Genomic DNA, 21,520 nt, shown 5'->3' with positions numbered 1-21,520 from the left:
CCTTATGGTACTAAATACAGGAGTTGACCTTCTAAAGCCCTTTTCACTTCCTATCTAAGTTTTCAGACAGGCTTTCTAAGGAAACAAATTTCCTAGGATTGTGCTGTCAACCTGTCTTATTTCCTTAACAAGTCATGTAATATACCATTAGAAAGCTTTAACAAATCTAACAGTTCGCTTACCCCTCACTAAGATGTTACATGGAAAGAAATGGAAAAAAAAAAGTTTTTTTGGCTTTGCTGCTTGGGTTTTTTTCGAGTTTTTATGAGGGGGGGTATGTGTTGGGATTTGGTGGGGTTTTTTTATCATTTGGGGTTTTGTTGTGATCAATAAAGCACTGTCAACTTGTTTCCATCCTATTGTCAATTCCTTTCTAAGCCCAGCCTGTGATATGAATCAAACAGGGATTGTTATAGTTTCTCCCTTGCATCAGCTCTCATTTTTAGTAGCTTCAAGTAGCCTTTCAGATTTTTCATCATTGTTAGTGTCTGTTAAAATTCATCCTTTTTAAACTGGGTGTCTAAAAATAAATGCTTGAAATCATATTTCATTATCTTCTTAAATACCACAGTTCTTCAATATTCTGTATTGTGAAGTGAACTCATTCACTTCAATACAAATTTTTCTGTGTTTGGACAGTTTCAAAAAAATCAGTCCAGCTGCTTATATAGAGTATGATGGTCAAGCCGCATCCTTTGTCACAGGAAGTCCCTAAACTGGTAATGATTGTTCAAAACACTTCTTTATCAATTGTAGCTTGTATTTTAAGCCACTTTATCATGCATATGTCTTTAATGCTGCATGCATTTTGGTGGTGATCAAAGATCTGGCCTTTTCGTTTACAGATTTTGCATTATTCCACTTTCTGCAGGGGAACGTCCAGAAGGGTTTAGGAAGGAAAGAAGTTTAATGTAGTGCATATATACTTACATGGATGCTTTCCAAATAATCTACATTTTGAAACACCTAGTTTCTTGATTTGTCTGCTTTTGGCTTTCAGGCAAAAATTTCCAGCTAGTAACTATTTCAATCTGCTATAAGCTGTTATAAGGGGAAGGCAGATGGCTGTTTCTAAAATCCATCTGCCAATAACAATCTGAAAAGGACACCTGAAGTTTCCCAATAAAGTGTTACATGTTAAAAGTTTCCTGAACTGCAGAATATTGACAGGGCTAGAAATAATGAAATAGGCTTATACATAAAAAGTAGTCCAACAAAAACTTTCAACACTAACTTTGAGAATGACATTTTCATAAAGGTAGTGGCTTTAATGTAGAATGAGTGGGAATGAGATTTTAGAGAGGAATCTAAGTTGTGTGGTATTTCACAAAAATAAACCATGGAACTGTGCCCTTTATGTGTTCTAAGTGTAGTGACACCCTTCCTAAGAAAACCCTTCTCAACAAATTCAGTGTACCAAATATCCATGGGTTTTCTTAGGTGGATTGACCTGTTTCCTAACAGAGTTTTTTATGTCTTCATATAGCTAAGATTCTAGAGTGAATCAGTCGGCTTAAAAGAAATTATGGAATGTTCTACTACTCTTACAAACAGAAGTTATTTTTTAGGCAGCTTCAGTTTTTAAGTGCTATTTTGAGATAACCAAGTGTTTCCAATGAGATATCCAGAAATCAGCTGAATCATTTGAAAATTAGTTGTTTACTGGAGATATGTTATTCTGTTTGAGCTCTTATGATTCAAAGTGTGAAGCTAATACAATACTATTCCATCATATTACTTTAATTTATTTGATTATTTTTTTTCAATTTCAGAATAATCTCTTAAGCTTTTAGTCTCCAGAGGAGTAAATCTTGTGTACATGGTACCTTGAGACAAAAACATTTACCTGTCATTTTTCTTTCCTAAAAGTTATCTGAACCTTTCTGCTGCATATAAGAAATTTCTGCAAGATCTCACTCCCCTTATATTTTGATTCCCATTATAAGATGTATTTTCCAGTTTACTTTTATTCTCTTGAAGTCAAGAAAGCAACTGTAGATAACTGTGTGTCTGAAACACTGGCAGCTTGTGTATCCCTGAAGTAGTCCTCCACAAATCTTGAGGTCTGAGGAAGCTCCTACATAATCCCAAACCAAAGACAGACTCAGGAGTGGAAGTCCATTGATACTATATTTATAGATGGCTTTTTCTCTTTTCACAGGTGAGTTGAGCCAATTATTATTTTTCATGTATTTCTGTGTCTACCCAATTAATGGCACCTAACAAACAGAAGCTCAATTATTATGATAATCCAAACCTCCTCCTGACTGTGTATTCTCTAAACTATTTGTCCAGAGAAAGATTTTATTATCAAAGTTTGACATATTTAATCTGTAATCACATTCTTTCTGCATTTTGTCTCTTTCATTACAGGGTAATTCTCTTTCAACAGCGTAGTCATCTTCACAGATTTTTCTCGTGAAGCATGAGGTGGTCTGTAGATAAATCATTCTAACATTCACACAACTGCAGTGGATTAGAACTTCTGTTTCTGGAAGAGTTCCTTCAGCTGTTGTTCACTTGTTGCTTCTTTCTGTTGCATCAGCTCTCTGGCTCCTTTGGTCACTCCCCAGCCATCTGGCTTTGACATTGAAGGACAGTATGGCCTGCCTGAAGCAGGCTTCAGATTCTCCCAGTATTCTTTTCTTGCCCTACAGAAAGTAAATGAAATTCAGGCTTTTTTTCAGCACCTTACAATACTAAAGTTAATGTGGCTTAAATGACCATTGCAAGCATCAACTTGCACAGAATTATGAATGAAAGCATGCAATGAAATGCTACATGCTTAAACAGTATCTTTTCATCCTTGAAAGGAACACTGTGAGGGACTCACCATTAGGAGCTGTTTTACAGCAGTCTTGTCAGTTTTTGATCTTAACTGCCATGAATTACTTTTACTTTTACATTAATTCAGACCAAATCTTCATTTTAAAGAGGGATGAGAATATCTGGATCTCTCCTACTGCCCATTCGCTCCTTTCCCTGCTCCCAGACCAGATTTACTTCTTCAGAATTTTTACACATAGAATGTTTACAGTGATATTTAGACCTCCATATCAGTTAAGCCAGTCTGCTGCATGGACCAATATAAGTGTTTGCAAGGAGTATACTGGTGTGCTTTCGAGGTCAGATATACATACCTTGCTCTGACCCAGGGTTTGGTATGCATGCTCAGGCTATCACCCCAGCTACCATGTTTCTCAGAAGCTTCTGGCAAAAATCCTCTTTCAGGAGCTAGCTCCTCAGCTATTGCTCGGACATGATAGGGCTCAAATCCACAGCAACCTCCAATGTAACGAATTCCTAAGTCATAGGCCTTTCTTGCATATTTTTGAACATCCCATCTGGTTACAATTCTTGGCTCCAGACCTGCAAAGGCATTCATATCTTAAGTTTCCACCATGCTCCATTTTTGCACATTTTTTGGTAAGAAATCACGTTGTTGAAACACTTGCATATTGTTTGCAAAACTGGTTGTAGATGTAGATGTACATGTTTGAACTGTCTGAGCTAGAATTAATGATGCAACCTTTCAGAAGACTAGCTTTCAGATTCTGCTGTGCTCTACAGGGCTATGCTTGTTGTAAGATTTTTTGACCTTGCAAAACAGCACCTAGTATCTTCTGAGACTGATCAAGCCCCAAGTCACATGCTTGCCATTCTGCCAGAGTTCTTAGCTGGACTATTGGAGTACTTTCAATGTTATGCCCATATTTCCAAAGAGTTCCTAATAAACAATCAGTATCTGGGAAATCTGATTACAGTAATGTAATCTGTGAAAGGAGAAGGTATCTGCCTACCTGCAACAGGAATAAGCCTGCTCATTATTCCTCAGGAATGCTTATTACACTTTTTTCCACGATCAACTAGTGGCAGCCAGTTGTTTCACTGACAGCTGGAATCTGTGGCTATTTCTTAGCCCATTCCTTAGTCATCCCAGCCATAAGCATCTTGCTGCCTCAAACCACTTCATTCCTTGTGGAAAGTTCTGTGTGTAGATAAGCTAGGATGCAATCTTTATTTTGAACCCTTCTCCCTGTTGCAGATTGTGGGGAGCAGAGTTAAGGCATAACGGAGCTGAGAAGAAGGACTTGTGGAAGGAAAGGAATAGAAAGTGAAAAGAAAAAGGAAAAGCACACTCAAAGGGATGGAGACACTGGAGTGGCAGAACTGGAAAGAAAAGACCAGGGACTGAAGAAGAAACTTTAAGGAATAAAAATCCTGCCACTTCTTTATGCACATCTACAGGAGATAAACCAGCATGGTTATCAGGCAAGTGCAGAAGGGTGTGTGTGCACTGAACACTCCGCTGGGCAAAGCAGCTGTGGTGAGGTAGTCAGGCTCCAGAAACACAGTAGAGAGCTATGATTCTCCTCCCTATGTCCTTTCCCAAGAACACACAAGGTGACACAAAGCAGCTGTACTCTTAAGTCCAATGGGTAGTGAAGAGACAGATTTGGAAAATAAAAAGCAGAAAGAAAAAAATAAAATGTTTTTAAACAGAAAGTTATTGAACTCAGAGGGAAAGACTGGACAAAGGAAAAGTAGATGGTCTAATATCAGAAGGAAAACCAGGTGAAGCTGTCTTAGAAAGCTGTTTAAATAAAAGTAAGCTTGTGTACAGTCCCACAGATGTGACAGAAAGCATCAGAAGCACAAATTCATTATTTCCTTGTCTCATATATCATTAAAAAGCTAATGCAAAATTCATATAAGATGATCAACAGTAAAAATGCAGCATCATGCACTCAATTTATACCTGTATAAGAAACTAAACTCCAGGGGAACAGTATAGAGTGTTTCCCTGTCTTCTCTGTCACCTACCATGTCACAATCCATGTGACCTGATTAGATGCATCTGAGGGTCCTGAAGGAACTGGTGGATGAAGTGACAAAACCACTGTCCATCATATTTGAAAAGTTGTGGCAGACTGGTGAAGTTCCCAGTGACTGGAAAAAGGGGAAACAACCCTCATTTTTAAAAAGGGAAAAAAGGAAGAATTACAGGCCGGTCGGTCTCACCTCTGTGCCCAGCAAGATCATGGAGCAGATCCTCCTGGAAACTATGCTAAAGCACATGGAAAATAGAGGTGATTGGTGACAGCCAACATGGCTTCACTAAGGGCAGATCGTGCCTGACAAATCTGGTGACCTTCTACGATGGGGTTACAGTGTTGGTGGAAGAGTGACTCATCTACCTGGACTTGTGCAATGCATTTGACACTGACTCACATGACATGGATTTGATGAGTGGACCACTCAGTGGATAAGGAATTGGCTGGATGGTTGCACTCAAAGAGTCGCGGTCATTGACTCAATATCCAAGTGGAGACCACTGATGAGTGGCGTTCCTCAGGGGTCAGTAGTGGGACCGCTGTTGTTTAACATCTTTGTCAGGGACATCAACAGTGGGACTGAGTGCACCCTCAGCAAGTTTGCCAACGACACCAAGCTATGTGGTGTGGTCGACACACTGGAGGGAAGAGATGCCATCCAGAGGGACCTTGACAGGCTTAAGAGGCGGGCCTGTGCAAACCTCATGAAGTTCAACAAGGCCAAGTGCAAGGCCCTGCACCTGTGTCAGGGCAATCCCAAACATGGATACAGGCTAGGTGATGAGTGGACTGAGAGTAGCCCTGAGGAGAAAGTCTTGGGTGTACTGGTGGATGAAAAACAGAGTATGACTCAGCAATGTGCGCTTACAGCCCAGAAAGCCAATTGCATCCTGCGCTGCATCAAAAGAAGCGTGGCCCGCGGGTTGAGGGAGGTGATTCTGCCCCTCTACTCTGCTCTCCTCAGACCCAACCTCCAGTACTGCCCCAGCATAAGACATGGACCTTCTTGAGTGAGTCTGGAGGAGGACCATGAACACGATCAGAGGGCTGGAGCACCTCTCCTGTGAAGACAGGCTGAGAGAGTCGGGGTTGTTCAGCCTGGAGAAGAGAAGGCTCCAGGGAGACCTTAGAGCAGCCTTCCAGTACCTAAAAGGGGCCTACAAGAAAGCTGGGGAGGGACTTGTTATACAAGGGCATGTAGTGATAGGACAAGGGCAATGGCTTTAAACTGGAAGAGGGAAGATTTAGATTAGCTAGAAAAAAGAAATTCTTCCCTGTGAGGGTGATGAGGCACTGGAAGAGGTTGTCCAGAGAAGTTGTGGATGCCCCATCCCTGGAAGTGTTCAAGGTCAGGCTGGATGGGGCTTTGAGCAACCTGGTCTGATGGAAGGTGTCCCTGCCCATGGCAGGGTGGTTGGAACTAGATGGTCTTTAAGGTCCCTTCCAACCTAAACCATTCTATGACTTTAAGAATCAGTCCTTGTGCTTCAGGAGTGTAAGGACAGCAACAACCTAACCTGTCTAAAAAAACAGGGATAGACCCCGCCATAAGAACTGGCCACACGTGGTGAAACATGGTGACTGAAAACAAGCAGTATTCTGTGAAAAGGAGTTGCCCCGTGTATCACCTTTGTGGGATTTTCCCCTTCCCAAAATTGACTAACATTCTATTTTGCATGCCTGTCAATATGTTTCTTTTCTTGACTTTTTCAGGATTAAATATCTATAGCTTAACAGTTAATGTTAACATTCATAGTCAAAAGATTGAACTTTTGATCAATTTTTGATGAGAAGATTGTAATCTGCTCCTAGATTTAGCCCTTCTATATATCTACTCTTGAGAGAATTGGGTATGCTTTGACTGACTGGGACATTTCTTTCTAAAACATTGTCCTTAACTGGTGACTTTTCAGAGCAATTGCAGTAACACAGAAGGGAAAACACCGAAAACTGGAAAAAGTTCTACAGATAAATAAATAGTGCTGGCATTCTGATGCTGGAGTTTGCCAATACAACATAGCCAACAGTTTCCTAGAAACTGAAATCTTGTTGGACTGTACAAAGGTTATGTACACTTCAGATGTCTGAATATCTCTTTGTGCATATTGCTTTCCACAAAAACATAGTTAACTGGGTCAATTTAACAACAATTTACCAAACTGCTTATCTGCCACCAAGTGATCAGTTGCTTCGTCTGGGTATTGAAAACACTCACAAAACCAGCCTTCTCCAATTGACTCATGAACTTTCTGAAAGCTGAGATCTCATAGAGATTGCTTATAACGTACAAGCCAAGAACCATAACAATCCAGAGTGAATCCTTCAAATCACTTGATTACTTACTGCATCTGTCTTTTTTTTGCTTGCAATCAGCGGAGCTATGTGAAGGAATGAATAGGACAAATGAGTTCCTAACACTTTTAAACATCCCAGAATATTTTCAGAACTCAGACATGTTATTATCATTTAATGAATGCCTCAGGCTCATGCTTTATTTTTCCTTCCTTCATTTATGTAAAGAGAGGAATTAAAAAAACCCCAAAACTCCACCTTCCTGAAAATCACAATCTCTCATTTTTTTTCTACAAATTCAGGTTTCACATGTTTTAATACCTTATTTTATAGTCTGATCTTGAAAAGAAGAGTGTATGATACTTGAAAAAGACAGCATTTTCCTAATCAATTTTAAAATGTTTAGGCTGATTTTGTCCTCTTTTCACAAAGAGATGGGATCTTCTACATCCCAGGTGGAAATAAGCCCTGAATACATGAGCCTTATACCTAAATACACAAGCCATATTACCTTTTTCAGCCACATAAAGTGGCTGAATCTTCTAGTCTTTGTGGAATTTCTCCTGAGCATACATGTGATGAATCCATCTCCAAACTGCTAAACCATTTGTTAGCAACATCAAAGAACATATTCCCTCTCCTGGTTTCTCTCTAATCTCACTTACATTAGACAGTTACACTTGCAAGACTGAACCATTATGAGTGCAATAATCATGCACCTATATCCAGTTCTCCATTATACATTAAATCCCTACACAAGTAAACATTATAGGGCTTGTGGGATACATGTCACAACCTACAACACTGGGTTTTAGTGTATTTGCTGTTATTCATTTCTTTGGACTGTTTATAGCTGTCCTGAACAAGGTTCTATAGCATGCAGAAGAACTACATTTTTTAACTGAGTTTAGGTTGTGGCACTTCACCTGTTTTCATCGTAATTTCTCCTTCAGTCACACGCTTTGATACTACTGAAGTACTCTCACTATGTTGATGATCTTTAATCCAATCTTACACTGCAATCTCTCTATAGATAATGCCAGACAGGAAAACTGGGACTCATCCTATTGTATAGAAGGACACTTTGCAGCTTCAGCTTTACTAAAAGCTGGGGGGAAAAAAGGAACAGACAAACCAAAAAACCCCAAAACACCTCCAAAAAAACCCCCCCTTGTCTTACCAAAGGGAAATTCTGGAAGATCAATAAAACCCTGCTTTCCACAATCAGGTGTATGAAAAGCAAGTGGTTGGGACATCAGGTGGGCTTTCAGTTTAGCAGTCTGCAAGCCTTCTTTCATCAGTTTCACGGTTTCCAGTGAAGTATCTGGATCAAAATGGCAGTTGACTCCAACAATAGAAGCACCTAGGAGGAGAAAAATAACTTCAAGTCACATGTCCTCAGGAACTGGGAGATGAAAGGTCCTAGCCACAGCACTCCAGAAGCAGAACAATCTGTCTTTACACCAGCATTATGAAAACAAGGCAGTTGGGTTACAGCCAGCCTCAACTCTCCTGAGGTTGATCATTCCATTTACACCTCAGTTGCACTCCTCTTTACCTTCTTGATGATGAATCACATCTCCTACCCTCATAGAGTTGCTTTTCTTATCAGTGCTTAATCAGTGAAGACTGATTATGTACAGCTGCATATGCAAATAGCTAGCAGTTTCCTAACACAGGTTCAACTCTAACTCCAAAGGAAAAGAGTAGTTCAGAATAGATATAATAAACCCTTGTACCATCATTCATCATGCCCCTGATTAATTTCTTCTGCCCTTCCCTCTGCTGAAAGATAGGCAAAAAGATTCATTTTTTCGTCTTCTTATTCTCTCATCTTGGGTTTGAGCTGTGCTCCATACAGTTCTAAAAACATGAGCAGAAAATCAAAGATGGCTTTGAATTCTGCTTGTTTCCAGAATTTGGGGTTGGCTCTGTAATCAAATTTGAGTAGGTTTAGGATTTTGCTCTATTCAGTATCAGCTGCCTGTGGCTATTGCTGTCAGTACCATCCTGGTTAACAAGGATTTCATAGCTGCATTTTCATATGTTTTTTTACAAGACTGCTCTAGTAAAGTACACATAAAAACTTTTCTACAGGGTCAAAAGTTTTGTCAGATATAATTGTCAAGCTACCTACTTGATGTACGCATCCATTTATCTCAATACTTAAGGACTTTACTTTGTTCCATAGTTTTAAAGGGCATATTAAAACAGATTCTTACCAGCCTTTACCAGTTGGACAGCACATTGTCCAGGGGGTACACCATGCATGTCTCCTTCTGGACCAATGCACATTGTAGCTGCAACTGGCTTTCCAGATTCTTTTAGAACTTCAACTGCCCAGACAGCCTCTTCAACATGTTCAAAATACTGAAAGAAATTAAAACTGGACTACTTTTGTTCCTTGGAGGTGAACCATAAACACATTAATCCAGATCCCACATTCATCAGCAATACAATGACTTGATTCTTTTCTGATTTGTACTAACAGAATTCAATTGACTTCACTGACCACACAGTTAAAAAAGGATTTTAAAAAGTCAGTAAGTAAAACTAAATAAAAAATAATGATACCCTTGTTTCAGAATAAGAATGCCCATACAGGAGGTTAATCAGGGATTTATCCCCAAAGAACTATTTTCATCTAGAAAAGTCACCTTAGGTTGATTGCCTACAGTGTATGGGAGGAAATAGGAACTAGTCAAGATCACATTCATCTACCCTCTTGTACCAGTACAGAATTTGACTTGAGGAGAAATTTAGGTTTCAAGGTCCTATTCTAGGATCCTTGCAGATGCTGCTGTGCATTTAGAAAAATACCTGATACTACGGGAATAAAAGCGTAACAGAAAGTTTTAAAGGAGGAAGGAATATATACTTGTACTCCCTAAAATAGACTAGACATCTTAAAGTTAACATTGTACCAGTTGAAGGCATATAATTTTTTTACAGATTTACCTCTGCAATTAGGAAGTCCACATTCTTCTTCATAAAAACATCTAGTTGCTTTCGAAAGGCTGCTTTAACCTCTGCTTTATCCTTGCAGCTTAAGTATGATGGTGTTTGACTGACTCCTCCAGCCACCAAAGCATCGCCTTCATTAGCCACTTCTCTTGCAATGTCACAAGCAGCTTCATTCACTTTCTGGCACTGTATGAATATAGATTATGGCAGTTTTACCTGGTCAGACATATGCATGTAATTTCAGAGCACAAAATGGACAAAAGAGTCAAAAGCCATAATGGCTTCTTCATATTCTTTTATAATTTAAATGAATTTTTAAATAATATTGATTAGGAAGATCAGCATCTTTCAAAAGAATAGCAAACATTAGGAAACATTTCTTGCCACCTATAAGTGGCATACTATCAAATACTACAAAAACATTTAACCTTTAATACATATTACACAAATAGTCCATAAAAAGCAAATACTTGGTGTGAAGTGGAATTTTCTTTGCCTTTCAGAAAATGAGTTAGTTACACTTAAGTGTGTGCTTTTATTCTGACATTTTGTGGGTGGGAAATAAAATACGTAGTAATTTCAATTGTTTTTTCATTCTTTATAAAAAATGTATTTTAGTATTTTGATAATTTTCAAAATTTAAGATATAATTTTCATACATAGTTATTTAAGACATTTTTTCAAAGATATCATTAATTATATGATGTTAAAGTTACCCATAAGAATAGTAACAGGAAACTATCACTATATATGATTAATTAATCACCTAGGCTGAAAGACATATTCCCTTTATACCTAAATCAGAATGACTAGAACAGCTTGTGAAAAAGAGGTTAAGCTGGGAAAAAAAGATCTTGGGAAAAGAATCATAATTTGGGATAGATCACAAGTACTGATTACAGTAGGTTTCTCTGCAGCCCATGGACTACTTCAAATCTACATAGGTTTCTCTCAGCTGGTTTTCCATGGCTTCCTCAAAAGACCCAGCTGATTTTTAAGGCTGTTGCTGACAGAGCGTCTTCCATTTGCACTTGTGCTCAGGTACATGTTTGAGAACTCCGAGAGGTGGAGCCATAAACCAGTTAAAGCTTGGAGAAGCCTATTTCTAGAACTGGCAGCAAATCAATCTTGAAAGCTTTGCTGCAATGCATTCCCAGTACCAGGTGTTCTCCTAGCCCTTCTTATAATTTTATATGGCAGCAAGAGTTGCAGCATGGCTTGTTCCAGAAACACTGCATTTCTGGGAATACCACTGCAGACAGTTCAATGTTGCATCTATTGAATGTAAAGGTACAGCATTTCAGATAAATTTGGTCATATGACATTTTGCTATGACCTCTTAATCAAGCCACAAGTGTTTCCCTGGTGTCCAGATTGTTCTAATTTCTGACTTGAGATATCTACAGATACAAAGATAATCCTTCCTCCTTGACCCCCAGAGAATCTTCTCTGTTTTGCAGGGGCTGAAATAGACAATAGGACCAAAGGGGAAAGGATCAGAGAAAACACTCAATGGCAAACCTAGTCTCAAAGGAACTATCTAGAAATGTTTGTGCCAGAAGACCCAGTGGAGCTATGGCCTGGATCTAGTGAACACATCCAACATCCTACAGCTCCTTTGTGCAGGGGGTAAGAAAACACCAACATGGTACTTCTGTTGCTGTAACAGATTACCCTCACATATGAGAAGGGGAATATTGACCACAGTGTATACCTTGGATTTTTTAGTTGTTACTTTATTGAAAACATGGTTCTAAAAAAACATTCTGTTCTCATTAGCCACTCATTATTCTCTAGGATTCTTCACCATTTTTGCAGTTGATTTGTTTCTCTGGGTGTTAAAGCATTTCTTTTTTTCACTGATTTATCTTTCTGTGCATTTAGTCCTCTGTATTCTCTCTGTAACAAAACTCCAGTAAACTAATCTCCTCAGATGGGAAAAATATGATGTGGGCATCCTTTCCTCTCTTCATCCTTGCCCCATTTTGTTATTTTTTTGTACTTTAACCTTGTCTTTCTTGCTATTGCAAACTCTGAAATTGCATCATCTCATTCTTTAGTCCTCAAATATAACCAAAACTGTTATGACAAACTCTGAAAGTACTCGATAATCTCTCTACTAAATCTTGTGAAATTAATCCATTTATTTCATATCTCCATCAAAACAAGAGTTTTACTCACACTTATTTTCTCAGCTACATAATTGCCCCTGTTCTCTAGTTTGTCCTCGCTGGCATAAAAGGTGAATGTCTGCAGAACATTGGATCCAGCTCTGAGGAATTCCCGGTGAAGCTGACGAACTGCAAAGAATTAAAAGAGACAAGAGATGTTTGGTAAAGGTATTACTGTTGTTATCCCAAAATTAAATGTTTATTGAAGTAATGTTACTGTAAAATAAGTGATACTGTGTTTACTAGAAAAGCCATTATGAGAGAGTAGAAACAGTGCCCCAGTCTTCTCACTCTCAGAACATTAGGTAGAAAACTTTCTCCTTAGTTATTCTCTGCTAAGAATGACTGAAGATTTCTATTTAGCTTATCAGCAGATTCAGTTTTGCATGCTACCTTGCCTATCTTCTACTTTCTGCAGTCATTCAGACCTCCCAATTTCATTTTATAGCTGCATAGTGGCTTAGAAAAGCAGACATCTGACAAAAGAACATGAAAGCATAACAAGGAATACCAGACAAAAAGATCATCAAATGAAAAAGCCATATTTTGTTACCTTCTAGACTACGAAGAAAAGACAGAAGAAAGTATTATAGCAACAAATTAAGGGACAAGATGATATTTATATGGAAGAATACAGTATTACATCACCTCCTCTATTTTGTATTTTCTAGTTTTCTCCCCCTACAAAACCCTAGCTGAGTCTAGTTAGCCAAAACCAAAGCTTTATTTTCCTAAACATTCCCTTAATTAAAAGATGATTTATTGCTCCAGAAAAGTGACTTGCAACACAGACTTCATTCTTCTCATAAGTCAGCACGTGATGATTTTACTGAAGAGCCAACACTTCTTTTGAAGGAAAGGTTGGCATTATTTTTAATGGACAAATTTCCTATATTAAGACTTTGGAAGCAGGCTCTGTAATGGTAATTCTGCCTTCATCGCTGTAAAAACTACACTGCAATTGCCACAGCAGGAACGGAACAGGACCTGTCAACTGATTTTATATATACACCCACAGAACAATAATTATAATAATTTCTAGAACTACTGATCATGCAAAACAGCGTTAAAATGCTCAACGACTGTGGTAGTGCATTTCCTGCCCTGCCCCCCAGGCCTCCCTACAATTTTGGGAATTCAGGCCTTAGCTTTTGTGTTACGAGCTGGGCAGTTAAGCGTCCCTTGATCATACCAGAAACTCTCTCACAGCTAAGGACAGAATAATACTGACTGTACCGGCAACTTCTGTCACCTGGCTGAGGCTGGAAGGTTGTGCAAAACAGCCTCATATCTTGAACAAAACAGGCCTTGGTACCTTCCTTATCTGAACTGTAGCTTAAGCAAAATACAGTACCATCACTACTAGAATTTTGAGAATTCTAGCAGTTACAAATTTGAACTGTGGCCAGAATGGAAATTCACTAGTAACTAAAGTCAATCATCTTGTGAGCCTATAAACAGTGGTCATAAGCAAGACCCTTTGAGCTCTCCTGGATCACAGCAGGCTGTGACCCCCTGAGTGGGATGCCTCTCAGAGCTTGTGACACTCTCAAGTTTGTGAAGTTCAGAGGATCATTGCTGAAAGCAGACAACAGAGCCTGGGCCAAAAATCCTTCACTCCTCAAGACTCAACCCTCGCCCGTTGAGAAATGCCAAGGTACTTGAAGTAAGTATTTCACTGAACTCGAGGGAAATTTTTCTAATAGGTATATCTATCTTTATACATTTATTCCTTTACACATATATCTCTATACATGCAATGTCTCTCTGTGTTGTGTGCATGCATGAGTGAATCAAATACCCTATAACAATTTAAATCACTGTTAGGATCATAGTAAATCCTACTGAATTACTTTGTAGATGTTAAATTAGCCAATGATTAAATGCTGTCAGATGAAAAAGTACTGCTAAATACCCCACTCCTACTCTCTCTTACACATATACTGTTGACCAAGTCTGGGACTAGGGGCAGATCCAGACCCACCTAGACTACTCTCTGAGCAGGATTTTAGAAAGCAAGGGGGTCCTCTCTGAACCTTGTGGCTCAAAGGGAGGGTCTCCCTTACCCCATTTCATCTCCAGGGTATGAATCTCTGTGTGAATCACTCTAGCTTGGTTTTTCCTGTGTGTATCCCTTTCATGCAGTAAGTAATAGAGTGAACCTTGCCATCGAACCTTGTTAAGTCACACTTTTACAAATACATATTAAAACCACTTTTGCTAATACGTCTGACGAGGATTCTTTGAGCAACCCTAAACCACTCATTCACAACAACAGCTTACAGCATACACAGGAATAATTTATTCTCTGGATACCAGACACACACACAAGAACACTGCAGTTTCTGTGGCAGATGTTTGGAAAAGTTTTCCTGAAGTCCTGGTTTATCATACCTCATTGTCTACAGACAATCTGTGTCATTAGGGAAATGTGTGAATGTGTCATGAGAATAAAACGACTCACTTCAGCTGCCACAAATGTAGCCTTCTATGCCAGAGAAGCTTGAACAGCAGTTCTGGTTGCCAGTCAACCTACATACATGCAAGCAGGTCTGCTTTCATTGAAGGAACAGCATAGCGTCCCTTGCTCTTCTCTACTACTACAGTATTTAATTTCTAATTACAGCCTTAGGTAACCACAGTGAGATTTAGCACAATGCTTCTTTTCCCAGCAGTCACAAAGACCTATCAAGCAACACAGATTATAGCAGAGCTACAGTTCAGAAAGTCCCTGGAATCTGTCTGAACTACGAGGATCAAATTTCAGTCTTACAACCTTTACGCAGAGTCAAAACATTCCTAGTGCAGGGAGTATACTTCTTCCTACAGCATTAAAATAGGCTACTAATCCCAACTAAAAGGACTGGCTCTGTATGTTCCTAGTGTTCTGCAGTTTGTTTTTCTGTTCTCCCCATAAGAAATCATTGATGTAAACTAGTCAGGAAACGGGAAAAGGAAAAAAGAATCTGTAAGTATTTTCACAAATGCTCTATGACATTTTCATACTAAACCAGGTTTGTTTACCCCCATGGTTACTGCTCTTTAAATATGGTACTTGCATTCCTAGAAGAATGCCTGGGATTTGTGTGAATAAGGATGGTGACATAGGGAGGCAAATGAAACACAATCTAACACATATGAATAAGGAACTTCATATCCTAAACTCGCAGGTATGTGAACAGGACAGTCTTGAATAGGTCTACATTTTGAGAGAAAGAATAGTGTACAAGTATAAGCCTGAATCTCATTCAACTGCAGGCAAATTGTTCTTACCAATAGAATACACTTAGTATTATCAAGCCCTCAGCAGTCTGCACTATTAAAAACCCAAACCACTCTGTAATTTACTTCCAGTGTGTTACTGAAGCTGTGTTTTCCTCCAGCATTTGAGTAATGGGGATAACAGCCACATATGACGCTAAAAAATTATTAACAATTTGATGCATTTTAGGAGTCAGATGTATGACACAGATTTCATTTCAATCCACCATGAGTTGGGCATTTCACAAGAGACACAGGAGACGGGGGCTGTAAGTGCCTACGCATATTGCTCACTACAGAGCAACACATGCTCTGGGTCAGAAGAAATATTTAGATCTCATTTCTAAACTTGTCAGCAAAATTTCTCCTTTCTTGTAATGGAGACAATGGCCTTCAACTCACTTCGCCCCCTCCCCCCCCCCCGCCCCCCTCATTCCTTGCTGCATTCTCAGAACCTCCCTCCTTTTCCCTCCTTCCTTACAAAGACAAGAAGGTCTGGTAGTTGTATGGTTTTTACACCAGCTGTCCCAGCCAGTTAGCTGCTCCTTCTGTTCTTTACACCTGCTTTCAAAGTAACATGACACTTGAGTATGCAGGAGCAAAAAGCAGTAATGGAGAGGAGGCAGCACACTGCACAAAAAGAAATGAATTTCCAGTGAACAGTGTCTTTATAAATAGCCTGTACAGGGCTAATAAACATTTTATAACTATGTTACGGACACAAGCAATACGTTCTAGCAAATCAGTAGCAATTCTTAGAAGGCTGGATTCTAACCTATGATTACTGATCACTTATTTAAACCAAATCTGTGTACCAATTTAGCCAATTTAAGCCATCTGCAACTGCCTCTATGTAAAGCAATGTCTTGCATACCCCATGGACTGAGACCTGCACTTCCCAAAAGATGTAGAGAGGGCTAAGGGCTTTTGGGGTGCAAAATAAGCAAGTAAAAGGGAAATACAGAGCATGGGATAAGTGCTATGATTTGTAAGATGGAATGTGTAGGGGCAGACAAAGGTAGAGGTGGAGAGAAACAGAGAAAGAGGTGATGGGATGTTTTTTGGGAAGATGAGAGTCAGCAAATTAGGTCATCACCCTTTAAACATTTGGTGGAGCTCTGCATTATCTAAGGCTGTCTGTGACCCTAAGATAGGCATGCTACACCTAAAGTGACGCTTGAAGGCTGAGAAGGATTAGGGTGAATAAACAGGTAAAGTGTACAAAGCTATGTACAGAGAGGGCTAAGATCTCTCTCCTTCCCCTCCTCTTCCTTCTTCCCCTGCATAGAGGAAAAAGACTAATTTGGAAGGGCAAGTACTTAAAACAGAACAAAGAATTTTTTTTTTTTCCTAGGATACTCTGAATTGGCTTGGGGGATTGACTACACATCATGTTACTATGGCAAATGCTTTCTTGTAATGAAGCATACACGAATAGATAATGGCATCTGCTTTTGAACTATGTATGCTAAGCACTATAATCTTTATGCTGGAAGGCATGGAATGATTGCTTGTTTTGTCTCCGTCCACTTTAAAAGAATTACTCCATTAAATGTTTACTGCAATTCTTAGGTTCTTATGAGGTTTAGCATTCCCAATTCACAGTGGAGCCAGGTACATTAAATACTCCTCTTCCAGTCCATTGTTTATTAAAAGCTGCTATTTTCCTGAAAGGATTAATAAACAAACTATATTAATTTATAACAATATAAAAGTCCTAAAACGACTAGTACACAAAAAAACCAGATAGTTAACTGAAGAATTTTTTTACAAGATATTTTAAATTATAAGCTTTATATCAGCTCAAGGACAGACTGGACAAATCCATGAGAGAAATCACTGAATGTTATTAAATACAAAGATACCACATCTGGGTAAATAAATCCCTGGGCTGCAAATTACTGAAGACTGGGAGAACATTCTGGAGAGGTATCACTCTGCACTACTCACATTCTTACCCAGCCAACTGCTTTTGGCCAGTGTAAGAGCAAGAAAAGGGCAAGATGAGCATTTGATCTGTACATACTTAGGGTGTTTTTAACAATGTAATTCTACAGAGTCAAGAAACACTTCTATTTAAAAACCTGCTACAAGTTCCTATATATTTATCCTTTAGTCAACCATGTTTACATTCACTGCAGGATTACCATTTCCCAGGTAAACTGACCTGCTTCTGGGTGTTCTACTGTTGCTTCAGGAGTCCAAGGCCCAGCTTTTACATATCCCCTCTTTTCAAGAGCAAAGACAAATCCTCCATCTCCAATCACAATTTCTCCAGCATCTAAGCGCTCTAGAATACCCTAAAGAAAGTAGAAGGAAAGGTTAACAATTACAGTTCTTCAGTTTTGTGGGCTTTCTTTGTCTTTGTGGCTATTTCCTGTATTTGCAAAGCAGACATAAATATTTGTGGGCTACCAGAAACATCTTTGCCATAATAATAAAAAGTAATAAATTTCCTTCTTGAAATTCTCTTTAAAGAATGGTAGATGGCCTGTTTTGCAACATGAGCCTTTAATATGTGCATATGTATTACATAAGACTATTCATTAGTCAGTTTTATTGTATTCCAGAGATACAGTCCCCAGAACTAGAAGTCAATGATCCAATTCCATTCTCTGAAAGTAAAGCACCATCTCAAATTCTCCTGTGGAATATGAGAAACTTCTTGAAATGAAACACAAGTATCACTGACCTCTTTATTAGCTCATTTGCTCTTTAGCCACAAATGCCATCTGGACACAGCCTCAGCACAAGTAGCCTGTGACACAAGATAGTACAACAGGCACCACTGAAAAGTAAGCATGTAACATTTTCCTACCAAGTAAGACACACTTCAAGATGCTGATCTCTGTTTTCTGATAGACTTTTTACTGGCCTGGGTTTGCTTACCTAGACTTACAAAATGAAAGAAAATCCTGCTTGTTTTGCACAGCCTTGAAATGTTTTAAGATGTGAAATTACAAACCTTACAGCACCCTGGGATTAACTTTGCTTCTGTTAGGATTAACTCCATGCTAATGCAAGGAAAGTGGCAATTACTTGTTCTTGTAAAATTGAAAACCATGAGAACAACATCTATTGGTTGTACCTAATATATAGTACTTTTTGTATTCCTATCATTGCTTCATTGGCTTGTTCAAATTTTCCAAAAAGTACCTATTACACTAAATAGTACTAATTTCTGAAATTGGATTACAACCATAATTCTATTTATATTAAAAAGTGGATGAATGCAAACCCATTACATTAACAAAGGTAGTGAGTACAGGAAAAGAACTCAAAGGTAAGACTGAAGCTTCCCTCCATAGTTATCTTTTCTTGATGGCACACTAGTATTTCAGGAGATGAAATTTGAGGGAGTAGGACAAAGCAAAGCCTTGCAGACAGAGTTGAGTGTGGTTTTCATGCTGAGAGGAAGCAGTTTTTAACAATTAGCCTCCAACCTTTAGTGGATTATCTTTCTTGATATTTTCTCCTTCATTAATTCAATTATCTCACACCATACATTCAGGAAAGACAAACAATTGTGATGTCTCAGCACTGCCCTTTAGGCAGCATGAGAGTATGCCTTTCCAAGAAGGAGAATCAGGCCAGCTATGCCAGTTCCAGTACCAAGCATAGCAGTGTGAGGTGACTTGGAGGCTACACTGCCTGGCTGAGAGGGTTGGCATTTTTGGTTCAGGCGCTGACATGGCAGTAAGATGGCGGGCCTTCTCTGTACAGTGCTGCTGTGCAGGTACACGAGCTTGGCAAAGTGTCGGCATGCAGATGTCTGCATCACATTCCATTGCACATTGAGGACTTGCCAATATATTGACCTGAATAACTTTATAACTTTAATAAAGTGTGCAAGCTTTATCTTTATCTCAGCAGGACCAGGGCAAAACTCGATTGGCAATACTCAATCTCCAAAACTCAGTGACCTTGAATGAGTTTACCAGTCATGCCACTCTATTAGGGCAATTCTGTTTTAAGTGTAAATTTCAAGAGGATTTGTAAAGATTGTGTTTGCAATTAACTAATTTGCAGGTGTAACACAATGCCTTAAATGGGGTCAGAGAAACACACCCAAGGGATCACTGGTTGAGTTCCTGCTTCCTTGCCAAGGAATCTTTTATAGATGAAGCCTGCTTCAGAAGCTTAATAGGCAGAGAACAGGAGTGTGGAGGAAGAAGAAAAATCTTTAACACACAAGCAGCCTCAGCCATTGCTTGTTAACTGAATAAGTAATAGGTACACATTGACATCATATATAGATATCATATTTAAATGCACTACAACAGGTTTTTTTTCTTTTAACAAGTCACTTCTAGGATTTAACAGCGGTTGTTCTTCACAGTTCTAGCTTTTTTAAACTGTATTTTAAAATAATCTTCACTATTGACACACAGAAGAAACGTAAGCCATGACTGAATAGACCATAGCATCTTAATACGTAATATATTGTGATATATTAAACCTAGCATTGGGGCATCTAATAGCAGGTGACAGAGCTATAAAGCACAAAGAACTTAATACAAACTAACTTTGTCAGTTCAGATTGGCTTAAAATGGAAAGAACTTTTTTGCAAACTTTATTATAGGTCTGGTATGATCTCTTCACATCATTTTTACTTTAACTATACTGGGTAAAATACCATTGGTTCAACCATCATACAGCTAGCGTAAGTTCAGCATCAACATTGTTTTGTTCTGCCCCAGAGACCTACAGTGTGTGCTCATGTCTAATCCAGATCAAAATTGTACTGTAAGGTAGTACACAGATCTGGTATTAAATAATCAGAAATAGTATCTGTAAAAGCTAACCAAGGTTTTTTTGAGCCATCTTTTCACTGCTTTACTTTTGCTACCATGAATGAAGTTGCACTACATAGTCCATTCATCTATCCATGAGTGCAAATGTCTGAGGATTCCTCAACCACCTTTAGGAATGTAACTGAACCATGTAAGTGAAAAGCCTCCTTGGTCTACCTATCACCTACCTTTGGAGAGAAAAAAAAATAATCTCAAAACAACTATTCAGATCTTAAGTGAGCCCTCAAGAGAAACATCTCTCTGTCCATTGCCTGTAGGGGTAACTTAGGGCAATTGCCTTCTGCTAGGTGTCTGAAGTTAGGTAGCATGAGTATGCACCAGAAAATAAAAAGCAGAATACCTCCCCACCTCCTTCCTTTATAACTGATCTACCTGAAAGGCCTAGAGCTCATAGGCTTCCTCCCATACCCTTCTGTTCTCTTACTCTAGACTTACATGCTACACATAAAAATGAGTAAAACCAGTTACGAGTAAGAAGCATCCTATTAATGCTAATAGCATCCTTCTGAACGGAAGACAGAATTTGTGATTCCACTGACCTTCCCAAGCAGCAGTGCAGGTATATGTCAGAAAGTTTGATTGCTTATATGTTTGCCTTAATAGCCAGAATGGCTGATGCCTGGATAACTTTTTATACTGGCTTATTTCTTTAGCTAAATGAGGGAGCAAAGGGCATGCATATATTGGAGACTGTGCTGACATTACAAACACTGTTGGTATTCAGTCATATAAATCAAGACAAGAGTGATTTGAGGCTTTTAAATAGAGTTGGCAGGATGCTGGAGACAGAAATCCCATCCAATGATGGTTTATGCTTAAAATATTTACAATTTTAATGTGTTGCAAGCACTGCTTATTTTGCATATCAAATAATATGAAGCAAAATGTTTTTAAACTTTTGTGGCTCCAGTCTATGTTTTCAGAGAAATAATAATTCTCTGAGCTGTTACAGCATTAATTTCAATCTAATCTATCTATATGATAACAGCATCCAAATGTCTCTAATGGCAGAATGCTGACGAGGCATAGTTATTATTACGGCTTTACTTTAGCTTTTCACAATACGACCTTACCTGCAGAAATACCGAGTACCTTACTGGTGGGTTAACAGGCGCGGTTGTGCCAGTTCTGCAGCAGCTCCCCAGGAAAGCCTCCGGGCAGGAAGGACCCCGAGGAGCCGGG

At 38.9% G+C, this 21,520-nt stretch overlaps 1 protein-coding gene across 1 annotated transcript; it reads right to left on the bottom strand.

The window, feature by feature from the left end:
* Positions 1-2,286: 2,286 nt before the first annotated feature.
* On the bottom strand, positions 2,287-17,823 carry LOC104169315 (betaine--homocysteine S-methyltransferase 1; the record flags this gene model as incomplete). Its single annotated transcript, XM_009710212.1, has 7 exons — positions 2,287-2,651; positions 3,141-3,369; positions 8,308-8,490; positions 9,350-9,497; positions 10,086-10,277; positions 12,273-12,391; positions 17,691-17,823. Coding segments are annotated over 7 exons (1,179 nt in total), but the record flags the coding sequence as incomplete, so codon positions are not given.
* Positions 17,824-21,520: the final 3,697 nt, after the last annotated feature.

The sequence above is a fragment of the Cariama cristata genome, unplaced genomic scaffold, assembly GCF_000690535.1.
Source record: "Cariama cristata isolate BGI_N322 unplaced genomic scaffold, ASM69053v1 scaffold5341, whole genome shotgun sequence".
NCBI classification, from domain to species: Eukaryota; Metazoa; Chordata; class Aves; order Cariamiformes; family Cariamidae; genus Cariama; species Cariama cristata.
Note: the sequence above shows the minus strand (reverse complement) of the source record. Positions and strands in the feature narration are given on the sequence as shown.